Source organism: Phacochoerus africanus, chromosome 2 (genome assembly GCF_016906955.1).
Source record: "Phacochoerus africanus isolate WHEZ1 chromosome 2, ROS_Pafr_v1, whole genome shotgun sequence".
NCBI classification, from domain to species: Eukaryota; Metazoa; Chordata; class Mammalia; order Artiodactyla; family Suidae; genus Phacochoerus; species Phacochoerus africanus.
Genome location: NC_062545.1, coordinates 204,049,097 through 204,070,646, shown reverse-complemented (window position 1 = coordinate 204,070,646; position 21,550 = coordinate 204,049,097). Strand labels below are relative to the sequence as shown.

Sequence of the window (21,550 nt, the reverse complement as noted above, 5' to 3'; positions counted from 1 at the left end):
AATTGAAGCCTGTTATTTCTTATTTATAAACAATGGGACATTGAATGGCTTTTGGGGTCTCTAACAGTACAAATGGTTTTTCTTCTGGGAATGTGGGAGGAGTGTGTATGTCACAGACCAAATGTAGTGGCTTAGTATTGGTGTGTCTGTGTAGCAGCTAAAGTAAAATACTTTCATGTTTTCAATAATAATATATATGTCTGGGAAGCATGAAAATGCCTTCCTTTGTAAGACTGGGTTTTTTAATCAATAGTAAACACTTTACCTGTCAATTTTTACATGCTGCTCTACCCTTATCCCATTCTAGTTTTACAGTCAAGCATCCTCAACAAAGCTTGTCTTATTTGATTTATATTATTGAATGAAGGGCTGTTAAAATGGGTGTTTTATTATAAATGAATAATTGTATTTGTTAAGATCACCCAAGAGGCAGAAAATGTTACCAATTTTCTGGGCAATGTATTCTGAACAGAATATTATCTGATTAGGTGGCCATGTAGTCCCTTCAAGTAAAACATGTACCAATGAGAAAACAAGATCTCCTTTTTCATGTTCTCATTCCACATTCCCCTACATTTGTGAATTGTGTTTCTAAGCAGGGTATTTTCTATTAAATCAGCGTTTCAGGAAATTTCATAAAGTATTTCAGGAAATTTCAAAATATAAAGTTCATAACACCTGCTTTAAAATTTTGCCTTGTCCCTCACTGTGTTTTTAATCTGGAATGAAACATTTCCCAGCCAGAACATTTTGGACATGTTTTATAAAATTTCAGATAACTGCATCCTTAACAACTTGAGTTTGAGTTTAGCTGTGCCTACTAAAAAATTTTCCAACATTGTGAGGTTTTTTTTTTCATTTATAATGATTTTTATTTTTTCTGTTATAGCTAGTTAACACTGTTCTGTCAATTTTCTACTATACAGCAAGCTGACCCAGTTACACATATATGTATACATTGTTTTTTCTCACATTATCATGCTCCATCATAAGTGACTAGACATAGTTCTCAGTGCTATACAGCAGGATCTCATTGCTTATCCATTCCAAAGGCAATAATTTGCATCTATTAACACCAAATTCCCAGTCCATCCCACTCCCTCCCCCTCCCCCTTGGCCATAACTTTCTGTGATGACTTGTTTATGATAGTGTGATTTTTTTCACATGACAAGATTGTGCCTTATAGCAAATATTGTACATTTAATTTGGTTAAACTCAGTAGGTACTTAAGTGAACACTTATGTGCAGGACATTGTCCATGGGTGGAGTGTCCATTGTACAGGGTGAATAGGATATGATCTCCGCCTTTAGGGATTGTATGAGATTAAGGCCTAGACCTTAATAATCTGAGATGGAGTCTGTTGAGTATAATAGGAGAGGCACATAGTGTACTGGAAATATAGGGATGGGAGAAATTGTTTTGGTAAGTAGAGATGAGAGGAAGACAAGGCATTCAAAGCAGTGGAAATAGTCAGTGAAATGCAGAAATCCTGCAGAGTATAAGACAGGCTTGGGAATTAAGGTTATAAATTTATAACCCAAGTCAGCTAGAATACAGGTTAAATGAAAGAAAGGAGCAGAAATCAAGTGGGAAATTGGTTGAGGATCTTAACCAGCAGAGTTCTTATATGACAACAAATTATTTCTTAGAGTATAAAAAAATTAAGTATAGTTGATTTATAATGTTCTGCTAATTTATGCTGTACAGCAGAGTGACTCAGTTATACATGTATATACATTCTTTTTAAATTATTCTTTACCTTTATGGTTTATCCCAGGTAATTGGATATAGTTCTCTGTGCTATACAGCAGGACTTTGTTGTTTATCCATTCTTAATGTAATAGTTTGCATCTCCTAACCCCAAACTCCCAGTCCATCCCTTTCCCACCCACCCTTGGCAACTATAAGTCAGTTCTCTATGTCTGTGATTCTGTTTCTGTTTTGTAGATAGGTTCATTTGTGCCATGTTTTAGATTTCACATATAAGTGATATCATATGGTATTTGTCTTTCTCTTTCTGGCTTACTTCACTTAGTATGATAATCTCTAGGTCCATCCATGTTGCTGCAAATGCATTATTTCCTTATTATTTATGGCTGATTAATATTCCACTGTATATATGTACCATATCTTCTTTATCCATTCATCTATTGATGGATATTTAGATTGTTTCCAAGTCTTGGCTATTATGAATTGTGGTGCTATGAACATAGGGAACAATTATTAGTTTGTTTGGGTTTATGCCCAGGAGGTGGGATTGCTGGATCATACATAGTCTATTTTTAGTTACCTGAGGAACCTCCATACTATTTTCATAGTGGTTGCATCAGTTTACATTCCCACCAACAGTGTAAGAGTTCCCTTTCCTCCATACCCTCTCCAGCATTAGTTATTTGTAGACTTTTTAATGATTACCATTCTGACTAGTGTGGAGTGGTACCTTATGTAGTTTTAATTTCCATAAATGGTGTACATTTTATTCTAAAACGATTCTAACATAGCATCAAAGAATTTGGACTTTATTCTTTCATGAACAATCAGAAGTTTTGGAGAAGAAGTTCTGAGCTAATATAATAGCAACACCATTCAGGATATATTGGAAGAAGGAAAGATTTTAGACTGTTAGAAGATCAGTTAAGTGGCCTCAGTAATCAAGGCAGGAATTAGGACTAAACCAGTGAGGAAGAAAGTAGGGGAAAATATAGTAAACATTTCAGAGGTAGAGTTGACAGTTGAATTGGGCACTTGGAGAAGTGCAGGAACAATTTAACATGGGTGACTACCATAATGATGGGGTAATAGTGATAAAAACAAGAAAGACAAGAGGAAGAGTGGATTTTGAATGATAAAGACAAAGAAGTGTACAGAGAATATTAAATGGTGGGAGGTATTTGTCTGAGAAGCACATGTTCTAAAAGCAGTGATTTTCAAGCTATGTATTTTAAATTCTATTTTTATTGAGGTATATACATACAGTAGATTTCTGCCCTTTTAGGGTCTAGTTCTATGAATTTTAAGAAGTCAACACATCATAAATCAGTACCATGGTCAATATAAGAACAATTCTGTCACCCTAAAAATCCCCCTATCCACCTTTGTAGTCAGCCAGACAACCATTGAGCTCTTTTATGTCCCTCTGGTTGAAACTGTGTATTAACAAGTCCTAGGGACCACCACAAAGCAGACTCTGATGATCAAGAGGGCTGAGCACCAAGTCCTCAGCCTTCTTCCTTACTTCATCTAGAAAAAATTTTACTTCTCTGTATGCTGTTTTATATATTGGCATTTTACTTAACATTTAGGGTAGGGTGGAAAATTACATAGCTAAATGTTTGAAAACTATTATTCTACAGTGTTACTGATACCACTCTGAGCCACCATTATCTCTTACCTGGATTTTTGCAGGACCCTCTGAGTAGGTGTCTCTGCTTTGACCTTTGCCCACTGTAGTCTGTTCTCAACAGAGAAGTCAACAGGAGGCTTTCCGCTGTAGATTAGATCAAGTCATTTTTCTTAAAAGCTTATAATGACTCCCCTTTTAGTAAGAGTAAAAGCAAGTCCTGAGAAGTGACCTAGAAGGCCCTGCTTTCTCCTGTTAATTCAACAGCCTTCTCTCTCTCACCACTTTCCTCTTTGCTGACTCTATCCTTACTGGTTACACTGGACTTCCTTCTATTCCTGAAATAGGTCAGCCATGTACTTACTTCACTTTAGAAACCTTTGCCTTATCTTGTGGTGGTTTTTTTTCTTTTAAATTGGGGTAAAATTCATGTAATATCAGTCTAACCATTTTAAAGCTTAAAGTGCACAATCCAGTGGTATTTAGTTTATTGACAGTGTGCAGCCATTACCTCTGTCCAGTTATAGAACATTTTCATCACCATCCAACTAGATCATGTATACATTAAATAGTCACTCCCCATTCCTTCTCACTTCTTCCTTCCCTCATTCCTGGCAACCACCAAGTTTCTTTATGTCTCTATGGATTTACAAATTCTAGACATTTCATATAAATGGAATCATATAATATGTGATATTTTGTATCTAGATTCTTTCACTTTCACAAAGTATTTTCAAGATTCATCTGCATTTATAGCAGTATTAGTACTTCATTCCTTTTTATGGCTGAATAATAGTCCATCCTGGACATATATTTTTTTATTAGTTTATTCATTCATGAACATTTGTGTTATTTATGCCTTTTGGCTACTATGAAAGTGCTGCTTGAGCATTTGTGTACAGTATTTGTTAGAATATAAGTTTTCATTCTTTTTGGTATATAGCTAGAAATGTAATTGCTGAGTCATATGGTAATTCTACATTTAACTTCTTGAGGAACCACCAAACCATTTTCCACAGCAGCTAAACCATTTTATGTTCCCACCAGCACTTACTTTGGTTTTCGTATCTTCTTCTCCTTTAAGTTTTTACTCAGGTTTGCCTTCTCAATGGGATACCCCAGCCACTCTACTGAGCCTTGTAATCTGCTTCTGTCCATACTCTTATTATCCTTCTTTTCTCTGTTTACCCTTTTTTGCATATTTCTCTGATGTGGTCTTTTTTTAGGCATATACATAGAATTTCATTATACTTAGTACTACCTCTTAGACATTGAAACTCTTATTCCTACTTTTTTATAAATCATAGAACCTGCTCACCTCAGCCATGCATCAGATTCTTGTCATTGCAAGGGTATGTGTAGTTAATCTTAGAAAAAGTAAATTGTGCATGTTGGTCAAAACTTGGTGTATAGTGGTTGAGAACACTGCTTCATCATCTATTGAATGATTTGGAATTATTTTGTTGATTGAGTTTCTTTCAAAGCTATCTCACAAATATAGCAAATTACACATGATTTTCATACTTCAAAGATTCTAATTGGAAGTTCTCTTGTGGCACAGTGGGTTAAAGACCAGAAGTTGTCTCAGTGAGGATGTTGGTTCGATCCTTGACTTCAGTGTGTTAAGGATCTAGTGTTGCCACAAGCTACGGCATAGGTCAAAGATGCTGCTTGGATCCTTCATTGCTGTGGCTGTGGCATAGGCTAGCAGCTGCAGCTCCTAATTTGACCCCTAGCCTGGGAACTTCTGTATGGCGCAGGTGTGCCCCCCCCCAAAAAAAAAAAAACCCAAACAAAAAACAAAACCTAATTGTACTTTTTCCTCCTAGCAACAGTGACCTATATGGGTGGCTATATATTGAATTGGAATGGCATCCTAAAATGTGTTTTTGTAAAAAATGGCCAAGGAAGTCTCTTGCCTGTGATACAACTGGAGAGGGAGGGCATGACTGTATTCTAGCTGTTTCCCTACATTTCTCTTCAGTAAGGGAAAGAGGAAGAAAGTGCATTTTTAAAGAGATTAATTCACAGCTAACTCCACAGAACACTCAGACAAGTTATACTCTTCTAAAACCTGGGGAGTTCAGGCTGGTGTCTAGGCTCAAGCCTCCCTGCACCCACCTTTAGATGTGGTATGACCAGCAGGAGAATTAGCCTTAACCTTCGCTTTATAACTTCCTTTTATGAATAGGTTTCCTGTCATGAAAGTCTTTGTTCTTAGAAGCTCAACATTTGATTTGCTCGTTTTCCCTTACATTTTTTCATGATACTTTCTTTTTTTAACTCGGGTTTCAGAAACAATTGAGACCACTGGCTTTCCAAAAACATTCAGTGCTCTTTTTGCCACTTTGTTGAGACTGTGGCTATTCTCAGTTGTACAATGATCTTCGTGGATTATTTAGCAGCAAAATTTTAAAATATTTTGAGGTTTTGAAGTAAGAGAAGTTTGGATTTTGCTCTTTAAGTGTCCTTTCTGTTAAATCCAAGTCTCAAAATACAACATAAAGATAGCTAATGTATTTTACGAAAAGGGAACAGAATTGATGGGAAAAAGTTCCCACCTTTTGGAAACATAGAGCAAGGCCAAGGACTAGTTATGTCTCAACAGCTGGAGATGTAGCCTAGATCATAGTCAGCTTCCTGGATAACAAGAGAAGAAGCAGGAATTGTTGGGCCCATTCCTTCAAGGAGTTTTGTTAATGTATTCACAAGCCTCCCCCTTATCCTAGTCTGTAGAGTGAGTAACTTAATTGGAAAGACAAGAAGACTGTATTTATAACTTTAAGTTCATTTTATGATCTAAGTATCTTTTTCATACAGATTGAGTATCTAATTTCTTAAAAAAGAAGCAGTGAGGGCAGAGTCCCCATTGTGCCTCGGCCGAAAGGAATCTGACTAGCATCCATGAGGATACAGGTTCGATCCCTGGCCTTCCTCAGTGGGTAAGGATCCAGCATTGCCATGAGCTGTGATGTAGGTTGCAGATGTGGCTTGGATCCCATGTTGTTTTGGCTGTGGCATAGGCCAGCAGCTATAGTTCTGTTTTGACCCCTTGCTGGGGAACCTCCATATGCAGCCCTAAAAAGACAAAAAAAGAAAAAAAAAAGAAAAAAAAGCAGTGGGGGAGTTACCATTGAGCCTCAGTGGATTTGATCCCTGGCCTCGCTCAGTGGATTAAGGATCCAGCATTGCCTTGAGCTGCAGTGTAGGTCACAGACATGGGTCACATCTGGTGTTGCTGTAGCTGTGGTGTAGGCCAGCAGCTGCAGCTCCAATTCAACCCCTAGCCTGGGAACTTATGTATGCCACAGGTGCAGCCCTAAAAAGCAAAATAAAATAAAATGAAAATAAAAATAATAATAAAAAATAAAAAGAAGCAGTGGAATTAGGGGTGATAGATAGCAGACGGAATTCATCTCTTTGCTCTCTTTGTGCCCAAAGATGCATTTTGCCTTATAATCTGTATGTGCCCATTTCTGACTCTGCCTGCCCGTTTCTGTGTGCTCTGCAGCCACAGATCAATTGATAATCCTCATATCCTCCCATAGTTCCTTGTGTGTAGCAGGCCCCCACTAAGACTGGGATTAAGGAAAATACCAGAAGACATGGGAACCAACTGTATTCAGAGGGGCTGTTCTCTACTCTTTCACAAAGCACTGAGGAAATTAATTCCCATAATATGGTACAGTCTCCTTAAACACTATAGTTATCGTGATGCTGGGGTCATTATGTAGAAATGTAGCTTATGTGTGTGTTTGTTGTTGTTTTTGGTCTGTAAGACACAGACTAAAGTTTCAGTTGTTTGAGTTTAGATGAGATGAGTTACAGGAAACATGAAATGTGATGCACTGTGACCGTTTTTTCTTGAGTGATCTCACTTTAACAGAAGCAGACCTTGGGAAGATTTGTTGCAAGATAGCCTTATACTAATAGGTAGAAACAGAAATGACTATGAAAACCAGATGTTTTGTCTGGGCCTGTCTTCAGAAACAGGATTTCAGTGTTGGCATGTATCATTTTTCTCTTGTTTACCCACACTGATTAAAGGGCATTTATCTAGTGGTGTGCACAATTGCTGTGTACAGGACTCATTTGCATGCACTTACCATCATGGTTTCTATACAACATGATATTTCTGTTGGCAATTTAAGTTTATTACTTTAGAAATTGTCATATTGGAAATCCAGGATGTGAGCAATATTTATTTTTATTTAAAATTACTAGGGGGATTTGTTAGACAATACCTAGTTTCCTGACATTGGCAAGACACTTTACAGAATTTCCCCCTAATTCTGAAAGACATATTTGTATTGCACATATGTCTTAACTTGTTATTATTGTAGGATTTTATTTGCTTTAATTTAGAAAAGTCCAGGCTTATTTTATTTCATCTTTATAGGACTCTCAACTCCTCTCTTTTGAAAATATCCAAAAGATCTTATTTGTGGTTCTGAGAATAGGCTAATTTCGTTTTTTTAGAATCTAAACCATTTCAGTGAAGGGAAAGAAAGAATTGATAATACAGACTTAATTTTATTCCATTTTAATGTTATGTAGTCTAACTTGTCTTATGGTACCTTTTTCCCCCAGGTTCACATCCAGCTTTCTGAGTGGCACCGTGCAATTTTTCTTCCACAGGCCTGGCTCGCATATATGAATCGTGCTTATCATGCCATTTTACAGGTAATGAAACCATAGGATGGTTTGCTTTAGGGAGTGTCTCTTTCTAAAAGTTGACTACCGACATGTATTTAACATAAAAGCACTTAGGAAAATAGCACTATCAAAAATGCAATGGCTCTTTTTGCTCATAAAAGAGTGTGAAATATTCTTTAATTATATAATTTATTTATATTTTAAATTTTAAATGTGATTCCCCCCAAAATCTGTGTTCCACCCAGAGCTCCCGCTTGAGTCCTATTTTTCTATGTCCTGCTGCTTTCTGAACACCTCCCAGTTGTCCCAGATGTCCCCTATGACTGTCCCCTAACACCTCCACTTGAGTGCATCCCGAGCTGAGTTCATTGTCTTACCTTGTACCCTCTCCAGCTGGACCTGCTTGTATCTCCAGCTTTCTCTCTTAACCTTTCCCCTGAATTTTTGATCTTGCTTGATTTCCTAGTTTCCTTCCCAAACTCAAGATGTCTTCCCAACCACTTGACTTCGACCTGCCCTGTTCCTTCTGTTGCAGGCACTTCCACTACCTCTCTGCTTATTCAAGTGTTTTTGCAGCTTTTCCCTTTTTCTGAACTTCAGGTGTGAGTTTCACTTTGTATTTATGGTTTATCATGGTGGTGTCAGGGACAGACTTTGGAATGGCAAATTTCTACTTGTTCTTTACAATATTTGATCTCCACTGTAATAGATGTCTCTCCTGTGTGCTTCCTTAGAACCCAAGCTTCCCCCTTTTTCTTGCTTTTTAGGGCTGCATTCATTGCATATGGAAGTTCCTAGGCTAGGGGGTTGAATTAAGGCTATAGCTGCTGGCCTACACCACAGTTGACAGCAACACGGGATCCTTAACCCACTGAGTGAGGTCAGGGATCAAACCCACATCCTCATTCATGGAGCCTAGTCTGGCTTGTTAACCACTGAGCCACGAAGGAACTTCCCTTTTGAAACTCTTACCAAAAGTCATGTGTCCAGGGATCTCCTTCCGACTGCCTCTGCTTCCTAAAGCCAGAAGCTGCGTTTTCCTCTCTCTTGTCTCTCTAGAATCTGACGTGCTGTCTAAAACGTAATAGGTGCTCACTAAATAAATTATATCAATTTGACTCCTTCTAGTCCAATAATATTATGTTATATTTTGTGAATTTTCTAAATTAGAAATAATTTTAACTACTTTGGAAATATAAAAACAGTTAACAATATAAGGAAAAAACCTGCTAACTCAATTCTTTCTCCTAGTTTAAAATTCTTTATTAAGGGTGATAGAAATTAAGTAATTTATGGCCCAAAATAAGATTTTCATGAAGTTTCAGGAAGTCAGGTGTTATGGTTAAAGGGAACAGCTGTCCTAAGAGATGGGGGTTAGGGAGGAAAATGGCTAAGTACCTCATCATTGATGTTGTCATCTTAAAATGTCACAACATATGATTCAGTGTAGAATTTGTAAAGTACTGTTACGTCTTCAGAGATTCCAGTTCACTAGAATTCTGTAGGGCATCAGGAATCTCCATATTTACCAAGCTGCCAGGTGATTTTAATTCTGTCAATCCTGTTCAGAGCAATAGTGTTTTAGATGTTTCTGCAAACTACACTGGAATCTGCATTTTATTTATTTATTTATTTATTTATTTATTTATTTATTTATTGCTTTTTACGGACTCACCCAGGGCATATAGAAGTTCCCAGGCTAGGGGTCAAATCGGAGCCACAGCTGCTGGCCTACTCCACAGCCACAGCAACGCCAGATCCGAGCCACGTCTGTGACCTATACCACAGCTCAAAGCAATGCTGGATCCTTAACTCACTGAGCGAGGCCAGGGGTTGAACCCTCAGCCTCATGGTTACTAGTCAGATTCCTTTCAGCCACACCGCAAGGGGAACTCTGAGGAATCTGCATTTTAAAGACATTCCCTTGGAACCATTGTTTCTTTTTGCTTAACTTACATCCTTGTTAATCCCTAGCAGCATCCAGGCACTCACTTTTGAAAAGATGCATAAGTGAACGACTGAATTACTCATATACACCCTTACCCAATTATAGTTTTTATTCAAGAAGTATGGGATTGCATGTCTGAGTATGTACTTTTTGGCACATTCGTTTTTCCTTGTGTTATTTTGCCCCATTTTCCTTCACCGAATGTTTACGTAACACCCTTTACTGGCCAGGCCTGTGCCACAGTGTGTGGGATGGAAAAAGGAATAAAGCCCTCCTTCCTCTCAGTGAGCTCCCAGTCTAGTGCAGGAGGCTAAAGTGTCCACTAGCAATTCCAGTAATTCTTTGGCACTTTAATACAGGATATACAAAGTGTCACAGGCACCTGGAACTGGCAAGAATAACTCCTCCTCCTGCGGAATGAACCGAGAATTTTACTCAGCTCTTGGCATAAGGAAGGCCAAATTGAACAAGATCATGCTATAACATGCAGATGATAAGCAATTGATTAAAGAAAAAAACCTCCATGGTTTTTTTTTTGTCTTTTTTGTTGTTGTTGTTATTTCTTGGGCCGCACCAGCAGCATATGGAGGTTCCCAGGCTAGGGGTCGAATCGGAGCTGTAGCCACCGGCCTACACCAGAGCCACAGCAACGCGGGATCGTTAACCCACTGAGCAAGGGCAGGGACCAAACCCGCAACCTCATGGTTCCTAGTCGGATTCGTTAACCACTGCGCCACAACGGGAACTCCGTTTTTTTTTTTTTAAATAATGAGAGCTACCATTTGTTAAATAACTAGTGTGTCCAACACTTAACTGTATCATTTCATTAATCTTTACAGAAGCCCTTTGAAGTGGGTATTGTTAACCTCACGGATAATGGGATTATAGATGGGGAAGCAGAGTTAGCCAGGAAAGCAGAGTAAACAGCGCAAAACCCAACAGACAGTAAATGAGAGAGAACTGAACTTAACCTGGATTTGTCTGACTCCAGAGCCTCAGCCTTTTTTACTGTATTGTGCATTTTCCCTAACACTGTCATTAGTTGTAACAAGTGATGCAAATTGTTTTAATATTCTAGAGGACAGATCCATTTATGAAAAGCCAGCTGAGTATTTTTAGTGGTAAAGGTCCATTATTCTGCCTTTCTACTGTTGTAGGTGATAGTATATATATTTATTTATTTATCACTTAAAATCTCTTTCCTGGGGATTTCTAATAAGTCTAGTTCCATTGAGACTTGGCGATCACGTGAAACTTGAAGTGGAAACTATAAGATTTTCAGTATTATTTGAAAGTGCAGCAGTGTTTTTCAAGCTATCACTATATTTGAATGTATGCTGATGCATTTTGAACTGTTCAGCAAATTTTTTTAAATGAGCCCACACACTTAAATAGAATTGATGGGATCTTAGAAGAATTAGACTGCCAGACTCCCCTTCTACATCAAGAATTTCTGTCCTGTAGGATAACTCTTCTGTAGAGGAGATGCAGTTACTTTCATCTGGTACTAGACATATTTTGCAGCATTAAACTAGGAGATCATTTCAAGGAGCTGTGTTTTATTCAATAAGCCCAGGAGATAGGCTAAAAGGTACATTCTACATTATTTCCTGAATCTTGATTGTAATGTGAATAAGTTTGAGATTTGAACACTTCTAGTGACTTTTGCTTAGGCATCAGCTTTCAGCCTTATCTAATTTTCCCACAAGAATGTGGGATTTTGAGTTATAAGCATATCAAAGTGGTTGACATGGAGAGGTATTTGGATTTCTTCCCACTAAAATGAAAAATGCAGATATGAGTTGATTGACAGTTCCCAGTCCATTTTGGTATGGTGCCCTCTACAGTTCTTTTTACTTTGCTGCCCTTGTAGGATGCTGAGGAGGTTATGGACTCCAGCCTTTGTGTAAGAGGCTCTTAGGAACTGTGAATGTGACCTCAGACAGGAGAGAGGCTTTAAAACAGCTTGACTGCAGATACTTATTTCCTGAGTTGGTCACTTAGCTGCAAAATAATCTGAAATCGGAACCAACCAGAGATTGTGACCCCTAGCAAATTACTCTTTGACCTTATGTAAGGGTTGTTTGATTTTAATGTGCAGGTTTAGAGTAGGTGAAATTGCTCACTGTTATCAGCAAGCTTGTGGTTACACAGGCTGAAGATTTTTTTTTTAAAAAGCAAGAGGAATAGACAAATTAATAACTGTAACCTACAGGCAATCCAAAAATCTCAAACAAATGATCATTTCCACCTTTTCTCTTCCAATGAGTGTCTCCCCTTCCCTCCACCCCTTAACCACAGCTATTAACTAGAAGCAGAGGTAACAACCAAGTCAAATGCCACTGGATCTCTTACGTCAGCAGGCAAAGAATTGGATAGCAAAGTGGATCTGAGTAAAGAGCCTAACATGGGCTGGGTGGAAGGAAATAGAGGGACATTTCAGAAGAGGGGCTTGAGAGGAACAGAGACTCTGAGGAGGAAAAAAATGAGAAATTTACTTAGTCACAGTGGAATGGCTATACTGGTTTATGTTATAGGAGAGATTAGAAAAGTAGACCTTTCCAAGAGGCTGCACATGGTACTGCTTTTTGTATTTCATTTATTCTAAACAGATTTTTAACCTTTTAATTTCCTATTTTCTTGCCTTTTTTGGAAAAGCATTATGGAAAGTAAATGTTTTAGAAGGAAAGAGGCATGATTTAAGAAACACAATGAACAGGCAAAAAAAAATATTTTCTATTTCATCTACCCTCTTGGGAGGCCAGAATCAGTATTAAATATTAATATCAATATCTTACCAATTTGATCACCTCTAATACCTTGTTCCAAGAGACAGAAGGCACATTGGAAGGGCCAGTATTCTTTTGTTGAAAACATAGAGATAGTAATGGATATGATTGAAGTAAACAGAAACTGTGAAGGATGTGAACAGAATGCCCATCAAATCTCAGAGTACCTAAGCTGTTGAGCCCCAGGGTAATGTGTGCTGGAGGTTGTGCAAAATACAAGCACTCCTTAGATGGATAAAACCATCCTTGTCCTCTTGGACGAGCTTACAGACTAGTTACTGAGAGTATATAAGAGAAATACAAGGATATGCAATTGTGTAGTCTAGAAATTACATTTTGAGGAAACGTCTATTCTTTGAGAGTATGCATATTAAAAATATGAATTATTTCAAGAAGGATTTAGATATATTCATGAGAGAACAGCTTATAAGAAGATAATAAGGGGAGTTTGTTTTTGACAGCAAACCTGGTAATAGTAGCTATTATTTGTTACCAGTCACTGTACTAAGTAGACTCTTTCCACACTGTTTAATGTGATGCTCTAATATCATGAGTTAGACTTTAGCTGTATTTTACAAATGAGGAAACTGAAGCTTAGGGAGGCAAAGTAACTTGCCCAAATTTACACAGCAAGTAAGTGGAAATGGCATGATGTCAGGACATTCTGATTCCAGAGCCCACCATCCTTAACCTAAAGCTATATTGTTACCTTCTCTAGAGTATATAGAGAAATATACTTCTTTTGTAGACCATACCTTAGAACTCTAAAACCAGTAAGAAAAAGACAACCAATAGGAAAATGTACAGAATAGGAAACCTGAATAGTCAACAAACATTTGGAAAGATGCTTGATCTCAATCAACAGTAAAATGAAAATTAAAACCTTAACAAGCACCATTTTGCACCTACAAAAATGGTAAAAATTTAGAAGCCTGACAATTCCAAATGCTGCTGAGGATATGAAGTAACCAGAACTCTTACTTACTGCTAATGAGAATGTAAGAGCACAACCACTTATGAAAATGCTTTGGTATTACTCAGTAGTAATACAATATGCAATCTAAGTTCTTGTCCAATTCAGGGTGTATCAATAAACCAGTATTTTAATTGTGTTTAAATAATCTACCTGGTGATGGAGTAGAGGGGAAAGCATCCGATCAAAATAATCCTGAGTGTGGAGTTCCCATATTGGCTCAGCAGGTTAAGAACCCAACACTGTCTCCATGAGGATACAGGTTTGCTTCCTGGCCTCTCTCAGTGGGTTAAGGTTGCAGATGCAGCTTGGATCAGGTGCTGCTATGGCTGTGGCATAGGCCTGAAGCTGCAGTGATTTGACTCCTAGCCCAGGAATTTCCATATGCCACAGGTGTGGCCATAAAAAATAATAATGATAATAATCCTGAATGTAAAAAAATAGAATGGATAATTACTGTTTGAACACTTTCCTTTTAAAGGGATGATATTAGTTATATTTTTATTACATGGTACAGGTTGAGAATTATAAGTTCACTGAAGAAATAGAAATATAATGTGTAGCTGTGTGAGAATAACCTTTTTAATACATTACCTAAATATTAAGTGTTATAAACTCATCCTACTCATTTTCTACCATTCTGTTGCAATATTGGTGCCCAGACCCCAATCTTGGTATTGTGTCAGTTAAAATTATTACCCACTGAGACAGGGAGATTAGTAACATACAGGGGGATTTTTGAATGGAGCCTATGAAATTCAAATATGCTTTTATTGGATATCCCAAAATGAAGTGCTCTGCACTAAATTTGCCAAATATACAACATCTCCAGGATATACTTATGTGGTGAATGTAGAAATCCCCGAGCAGTGGTATAAATCTCTCTCCTCACACATCCTCTGTCATAATCCAGTATCCTATCAGGAACACCTAACGCCAATTGGGAAAGGGTACTTCTGCCACCTAAGTGTTTTCTAAAGAAATTGTAAGCTAATTTTGGCCATGGAGTTTGTGTGCTGATTTATGCTGTGCTTTTCTCAGGGAAGGATAGGAGAGCTGGAGTTGCAGTTAAAACATGGAAAAGAAGGACCGGAGGAGGTGCAATACAAAAAAAGCACAGCCTGGCTCTGGTAAGGGGACATCATCTTGCTGCTCATTGTTTGTCATGGGGAATGAACTGTGAGGGAGAAGGTGAATACTTTAAAGGCTTAAATGCTGCAATTTTAACTTCTGTATGAGCCTGAAGGGGGAAAGGCTGAAGATCTGATAGATGTATTTTCTATCTCCTCCCCAGTTATAAGAAGGAGTGCTTTTAAATGAATACTATATATTTTTTATTGTTTTCTAAAGCACTGTGGAAATGGTTTCTTTTTTCCCTGTAGTTGATTATTTTATATGCTTTTGAATGAAAATTGAGTTTTTTCCCACTCATTTAGTCAAGGAATGCCTTTCCACTCCCCTGCTCCCCCCTCCCCAAGTCATTTTCATTATTAGGAGCGACTTTACCATGTCAGAGCTTTAATTTCTTTGGCAGACATCCCCTAGAGAATTCCCACTATATTAGGTAGAAATGTGTAAGTGTTGGCACATTAAAAGCAGTTTAAATTGTTACATGGGTTGGGATGAATACCTTGTCAGATTAATGTTGCAGCAGCCTAAATCTAAGTAAAGTGCCCAGAATCTAAATAGCTTTGCCTGTAGCCACAGATTCCTTTAATATAAAAATCTGTTCAAAGGTTATTTGGTTTCAGTTTTTTATTTACTAACAATTGGCCTATGTAGAAAAGCAGAAGCTGTGTCTGTATGTGTGTGTGTGTGTGTGTGTGCGCGCGCGCGCGCACACTTACATACACGCGCACACATGCACGTACACATGCACAGTTAACTAATTCTGTTCTAAGCTATATTTCCTAGATTTATTTTTAAAAATAGCAATGCAGTTTAAAACATTATGACATTGAATTTAAGATTAGAGATTAAGAATTTGGATTTTGCTTGCTATTTGCTATTTTTCTTTGCACATAGTTTTAATTTAATCTTCTGAAAATGATAATTTGGGTAGTGGTATGTTAGCTATACTCTTCCAAATGTACATGGAGACATATGGAATGAAGGACGTGAGAGAAAGATGGTAGTCAAGGATAATTCCAAGATTTTGACTGTGAATAACTTAAAGTATAGAGTTCCCATTTACTAAGTTGGGGAAGATTATAGAAAAGCAGATCTGTCTAGGGAAGAAATATCACGTTTGAGACTTGCTAAGCCTGAGATACCTAATTAGATTGCCAGTTTGGAGATATCAAGTAGGTTGTTGATTATAAGTCTAGAGTTCAGGGGTAAAGATCAGGACTGGAAATATAAATTTGGGAATCATATCGACTGCACTTAAAATCATCATGCTGGATGAGATAGATCATTTAAGGAATGAGAAAAGATAAAGAAAAGGTCAGAGGACTGAGCCTTGGAGCACATCAACATTTCAATGGGGGAGATGAAGATGGAGCCAATAAAGCAATGGAACATTAGTGATTAGGGATGTAGGAAGAAAACAAGAGAGAATGGAACTTCAGAACTGTCTTAAAAGCTGAGGGGAAAAAGTGTTTCAAGAAAGGAGCAACCAATTTTGTAAAATGCTGCTGTGAAACTTCAAAAGGTGGAGATTGAGATTTGAGCATTAGATTTGGCCTCTTGGAAGTCACTGGTGTCCAGGAAGGAGCCGCTTTGGTGAAATTGTTGGGTCAAAATTAAAGAAGGATTTAGAGGGAGTAGGAGAAACTGGGGTCATCACATATAAGCCACTCTTTTAAATGAGTTCTGTTGTATGAGAAGCAGTGGAATGAGGCAATAGCTGGAGGGTTTCTTCTTTTAAGATGGTAGATATCATGGTGTGTTTCTTCTTTTAAGATGGTAGCTATCATCATCTTCTTTTAAGATGGTAGATATCCCCTTTTAAGGGGAGTAGTACAAGAAGGAAAAATTGGTGATGCAGCAGAGAGAAGGGAGAGTTCAGAAAGAAGAGGGAACTACCGGAAAGTGTGACCTTAGTAGAAGCATAGGCAGATCATCATTTGTAAATATTTCATGTTACCAATAAAAGAATACACTTAATGCACAAAACTCAGTTTAGGAAGACCAAGATTGGACAATACATTTTAGAGCAATTTATTGTCAAATGGTTTTATAAGATACAAATTTAAGCAGTTAAAACTGTAGGTGCAGTTTTTAACTATCTGAAAAACTTAGCTCTTAATAATGACTCATTCTCAGAGAGTGCTGAATAGCAAGATTTTATTATATTTCAAATGCAGATATTTATGAATGCAAAGTATATAGTGAAAATGTCCATGATATCCTCTTCAACATGTAAATTTAGTAGTCAGTGATTATTTTTCACTTTATCTCAAGACACACAAACAAATTTCTATAAATATTTGAATGGAGCATACCTTCCTTCAGATCCACAAATTAATTATTTTCTTTTAGTTCAATTTAATAGTCAAAGTTTGGTTCTTTTAAATTGAGGTATAATTGACATATAACATTATATTATTTTCATGTATATTATAACCAACATTTTACTTTATTTTTTATTTTCCATTTTTTATTTCCAGATTTGTATCTGATAATCCTAAACACTCAATTCATCCTTCTCCCTCCCCTCTCCCTCTTGGCAAGCACAAGTCAGTTCTCTATGTCTGTGAATGTGTTTCTGTTTCATAGATAAGTTCACTTGTGTTAAATTTTAGATTCCACGTGTAAGTAACATTATACAGTATTTGTCTCTCTCTTTCTGGCTTACTTCACTTAGTATGATAATCTCCAGGTCTATCCATATTGCTGCAAATAGAATTATTTCATTATTTTTTATGACTGAATAATATTATATTATGGTAATATGTATACAAACACCCCATATCTTCTTTATCCATCATCTGTTGATGGACATTTAGGTTGTATCCATGTTTTGAATATTGTAAATAGTACTGCTATGAACAAAGGGATGCATGTATTTTTCAAATTATAGTTTTGTCCAGTCCAGATATATGCCCAGGAGCAGAACTGCTATGTCATATGACAACTCTATTTTTAGTTTTTTGATAAACCTCATACTGTTTTCAATAATGGCTGCACCAATTTACATTCCACTGACAGTATACAAGGGTTCTCTTTTCTCCACATCCTCTCCAGTATTTGTTATTTGTAGGCTTTTTAATGATGGCCATTCTGACCCATGTGAGGTGGTACCTCATTGTAGTTTTGATTTGCATTTCTCTAATAATCAGAGAGCATCTTTTCATGTGCCTGCTGGCCATCTGTATGTCTTCTTTGGAGAAATGTCTTTTTAGGTCTTCTGTCAGTTTTTTTGATTGGGTTGTTTATTTTCGTTATTGAGTTGTATAAATTATTTGAATATTTTGGAAATTCAGCCCTTGTCAATGACATCATTTGCAGATTTTTTTTTCTAGTCTGTAGGCTTTTTGTTTATGGTTACCTTTGCTGTGCAAAAGCTTGTAAGTTTAACTAGGTCCCATTTGTTTATTTTCATGTTTATTTCTATTGCCTTGGTAGGCTGACCTAAGAAAACAATGGTATGATTTATGTTAAAGAATGTTTTGCCTATGTTCTCCTCTAGGAGTTTTATGGTGTCGTCTCTTATATTTAAGAGTTTAAGCCATTTTGAGTTTATTTTTGTATAACCAACATTTGAAATTTTATGTATATAAATATATATATATGTACTTGTATGTATATATGTATACACACACACAGTGGCAATTCTGTTACCTACAGTTTGGAAGTAGTAAATGTTTTGGTGACTCTTGTGTAGAAAGGAGAGAATGTCTTAATCAGTTTAGGCTGCTATAACAAAAATACCAAAGACCAGATGGCTTAAACAACAGAAATTGATTTCTCACTGTTATGGAGGCTGGGAAACCCAAGATCAAGGTGATGCCAGCTCTGGTATGGGTGAGCGCCTGCGAGTTTGCAGATGGCTGCCTTCTTCTTCTATCTTCACAGGGCAGAGAGCAGAGAGAAAGCAAGCTCTCTGGTGTCTCTCTTTATAAGAACACTAATCCTATTCATGAGGGCTCCACCATCATGACCTCCCAAAGGCCCTACCTCTAAATACCATACATTCAGAGTTAAGATTTCAACATATGAATTGAGGAGAGGGGACGCTAGCATTCAATCCATAGCAGAGAATAACATAAAGGACATTTGCATACTCACCACTCAGTTTAAGAGATAGCACCATGACCATTCCGTCTATACATCCCTCCTCAGTTACATTCCTCTCCCTCTTACCTCTACTAAGTAACCTCATGAATAGGAAGTTGGAACTATCTTTGAAGTCAAAAGCCTTCATTACAGTTCTTTCACCTTACACTAAAACTCTACATGGAAGTTTTCAGCTTTGGAGTCAGAGGTTCTTAATAATTGATAAATAAGCAGAAAGGTTGGTGTCTTGCCCTGTCATAAATTCACATACCTATTTTCTATCCTATTGCAGGGTTCGAGACATGTTGACTGATGAGGTCACCAAAGCAGCTGCAAAGTAAGATCTATTATTCTATTACCGGAAATGTTCTAAAAAACATTTTTTTTCCCTCACAGGTACAGACAGTTTCTCTTTTGGGGGCATTTCATAACTTTAAGGATTTTAAAGGACTTTTCTGGTTTTTTTTTTAATCAGTTGTTATCCTTTCTCATATAAAATTAATTCTTATTACATGTCTTTCTGTGAAAATACAGAGGAACCAGTATAGAGACATTACTTTTACATCAGGGTTGTGCCCATGTTGTATACCTAACAAAATGCCCTGTACTTAAATGAGATTTAAAGGATTGTGATTTAGTACTAGGGGAAGAAAAATGGAATATTTGCTAATGTGAATTATGTGGGATCTACAAATAGATAATTAAATCTCAACTGTGAACCAGCAAATAAATCAAAATAGTACCTCCTTTCATTCTCTTGGTGTTATTGGATCCAGAGTATCTAAATATTGAATTTTTAAATACTAAAAACTCATGTGAAAACCCAGTAAAAGGGCAATTTCCATCATATACTTATGGTCGTTTTAACAAAAATAACTTGAGCATAGCTACCCTGAGGCTTTTTATTTATCTTTAGCCGACTCTCACTAGGAAAACTGTATCCTAGTGAAATTGCTTGAAGAATCTCTTTAGGTCCCTTTGTTAGCAAGGTGACTACTTATTCCTAGAAGTAAGTTACATTCCAGTTATAGTCACTTCTCCCTTTCATTGCTAAGCTTAGTTGCTGCCATTTCTGTTTGACTTTCTTCTTGCAGAGTTCCCTGGTAACTAGCAGTTAAGGATCTGGTGTTGTCACTTCTATGGCTCAGGTCACTGGTGTGGTGTGGGTTCAGTCCCTGGCCTGGGAACTTCTGCATGCCTTGAGTGTGGGAAAAAAAAAAAAAAAAAAGAGTTGAAGTGACTTTCTTCCTATCCACCAAACTACATAGATATACCTTTGACCTAGAGGATTTCATATGTATTGAAAGTATTATCTAGAAATATTTAACTGCAGTAAAGTTTAACTCTCTCATGTCCCCAAACCTTTTGTAGCTAAATAAGTTTTGCCTAAACAAACAAACAAACATAAAACTCCCCATGGTCTACCTTAGAGTTCACTTTCCACCAGCAATTTCTTTTCTTTTGGTCTTTTCAGGGCCACACCCACAGCATATGGAGGTTCCCAGGCTAGGGGTCCAATCAGCGCTGTAGCCGCTGGCCTACACCACAGCCACAGCAATGCAGAATCTGAGCTGCATCTGTGACCTACACCATAGCTCACAGCAACGCTGGATCCTTAACCCACTGATTGAGGCCAGGGATCAAACCCGCCACCTCATGGTTCCTAGTTGGATTCATTTCCACTGTACCACAGTGGGAACTCCTCCACCAGCAATTTCTTAAACACATATTCTGTAAAACACTGTAAAGTCTGATCTCTGGTCCTGATTACTACTCAGCTTCATGTCCTCTGAATGAAGGGAAATAGAAGTGATAATCCTCCTCTGCACTCAGTTCTGTGGGAGGCACTGGAGAATATCTGTTAACATATCTGTTGACGAAATGAAGACTGAAGTACAGAGAGGCTTTAGTAGGGACTCATTTGCGTCTGCTTACCTAGTTTGGTGAGTTGCAGACACAGTGGGAGAGCCCTCACCTGCTTATTGGAGGGAAGGAGGGAAGGAGGTGCTGGGATGGGTATGGCCTTTGACCTTTACCTTTCATAGTTTGTCCTATCATACAGTCTGTTTAGATCCTGTTAAAAACAGTGCTCTGACATTTGCAACAAAAAGCACAAATGCTAAAGAAACTAACGGCTTCCTATTAAAATTGTAATTTTGCCTTTGCAGTAGCTTTGGCAGATTCCATTCTAAAATTTTATTTCAGTAAGACTTAAATCTTCAGATTTGCAAAACATCATTTCATGACTAATACCGGCGTTGCCGTGAGCTGTGGTGTAGGTTGCAGACGCGGCTCGGATCCCGCGTTGCTGTGGCTCTGGCGTAGGCCGGTGGCTACAGCTCTGATTCAACCCCTAACAAGAATATATTCACCGTCCCATTGGTAGGGAGTAAAAATAATTTATGTTCTCACGGTGTTACCTTTTCATCAAAAAGTTCAAAGTATTTTATAAACCTTATCTTATTAAAGCAATCCTGACAATACTAGGCATGGCAGCAAGTGAGCAGGAGATAGTTAAAGTCCAGAGGCTGTGAGAGATTAATGACAGAGCAGAGGAAAAATTCACTCTGCTGCCTTCTCTTTACTTTTTCCCACTAGCTTCTTCCAGTCATGTGAGGACCC

At 37.5% G+C, this 21,550-nt stretch overlaps 1 protein-coding gene across 3 annotated transcripts in view; it reads left to right on the top strand.

Moving 5' to 3' along the window:
* FOCAD (focadhesin) overlaps positions 1-21,550 on the top strand; it is a 312,911-nt gene that overhangs the window by 220,910 nt on the left and 70,451 nt on the right. For all 3 annotated transcript variants that reach the window (XM_047767584.1, XM_047767582.1, XM_047767583.1), the window contains 3 exons: positions 7,933-8,025; positions 14,750-14,838; positions 19,221-19,265. In XM_047767584.1, coding sequence (XP_047623540.1) covers positions 7,933-8,025; positions 14,750-14,838; positions 19,221-19,265 — 227 coding nt within the window. The remainder of the gene's footprint in view (positions 1-7,932; positions 8,026-14,749; positions 14,839-19,220; positions 19,266-21,550) is intronic.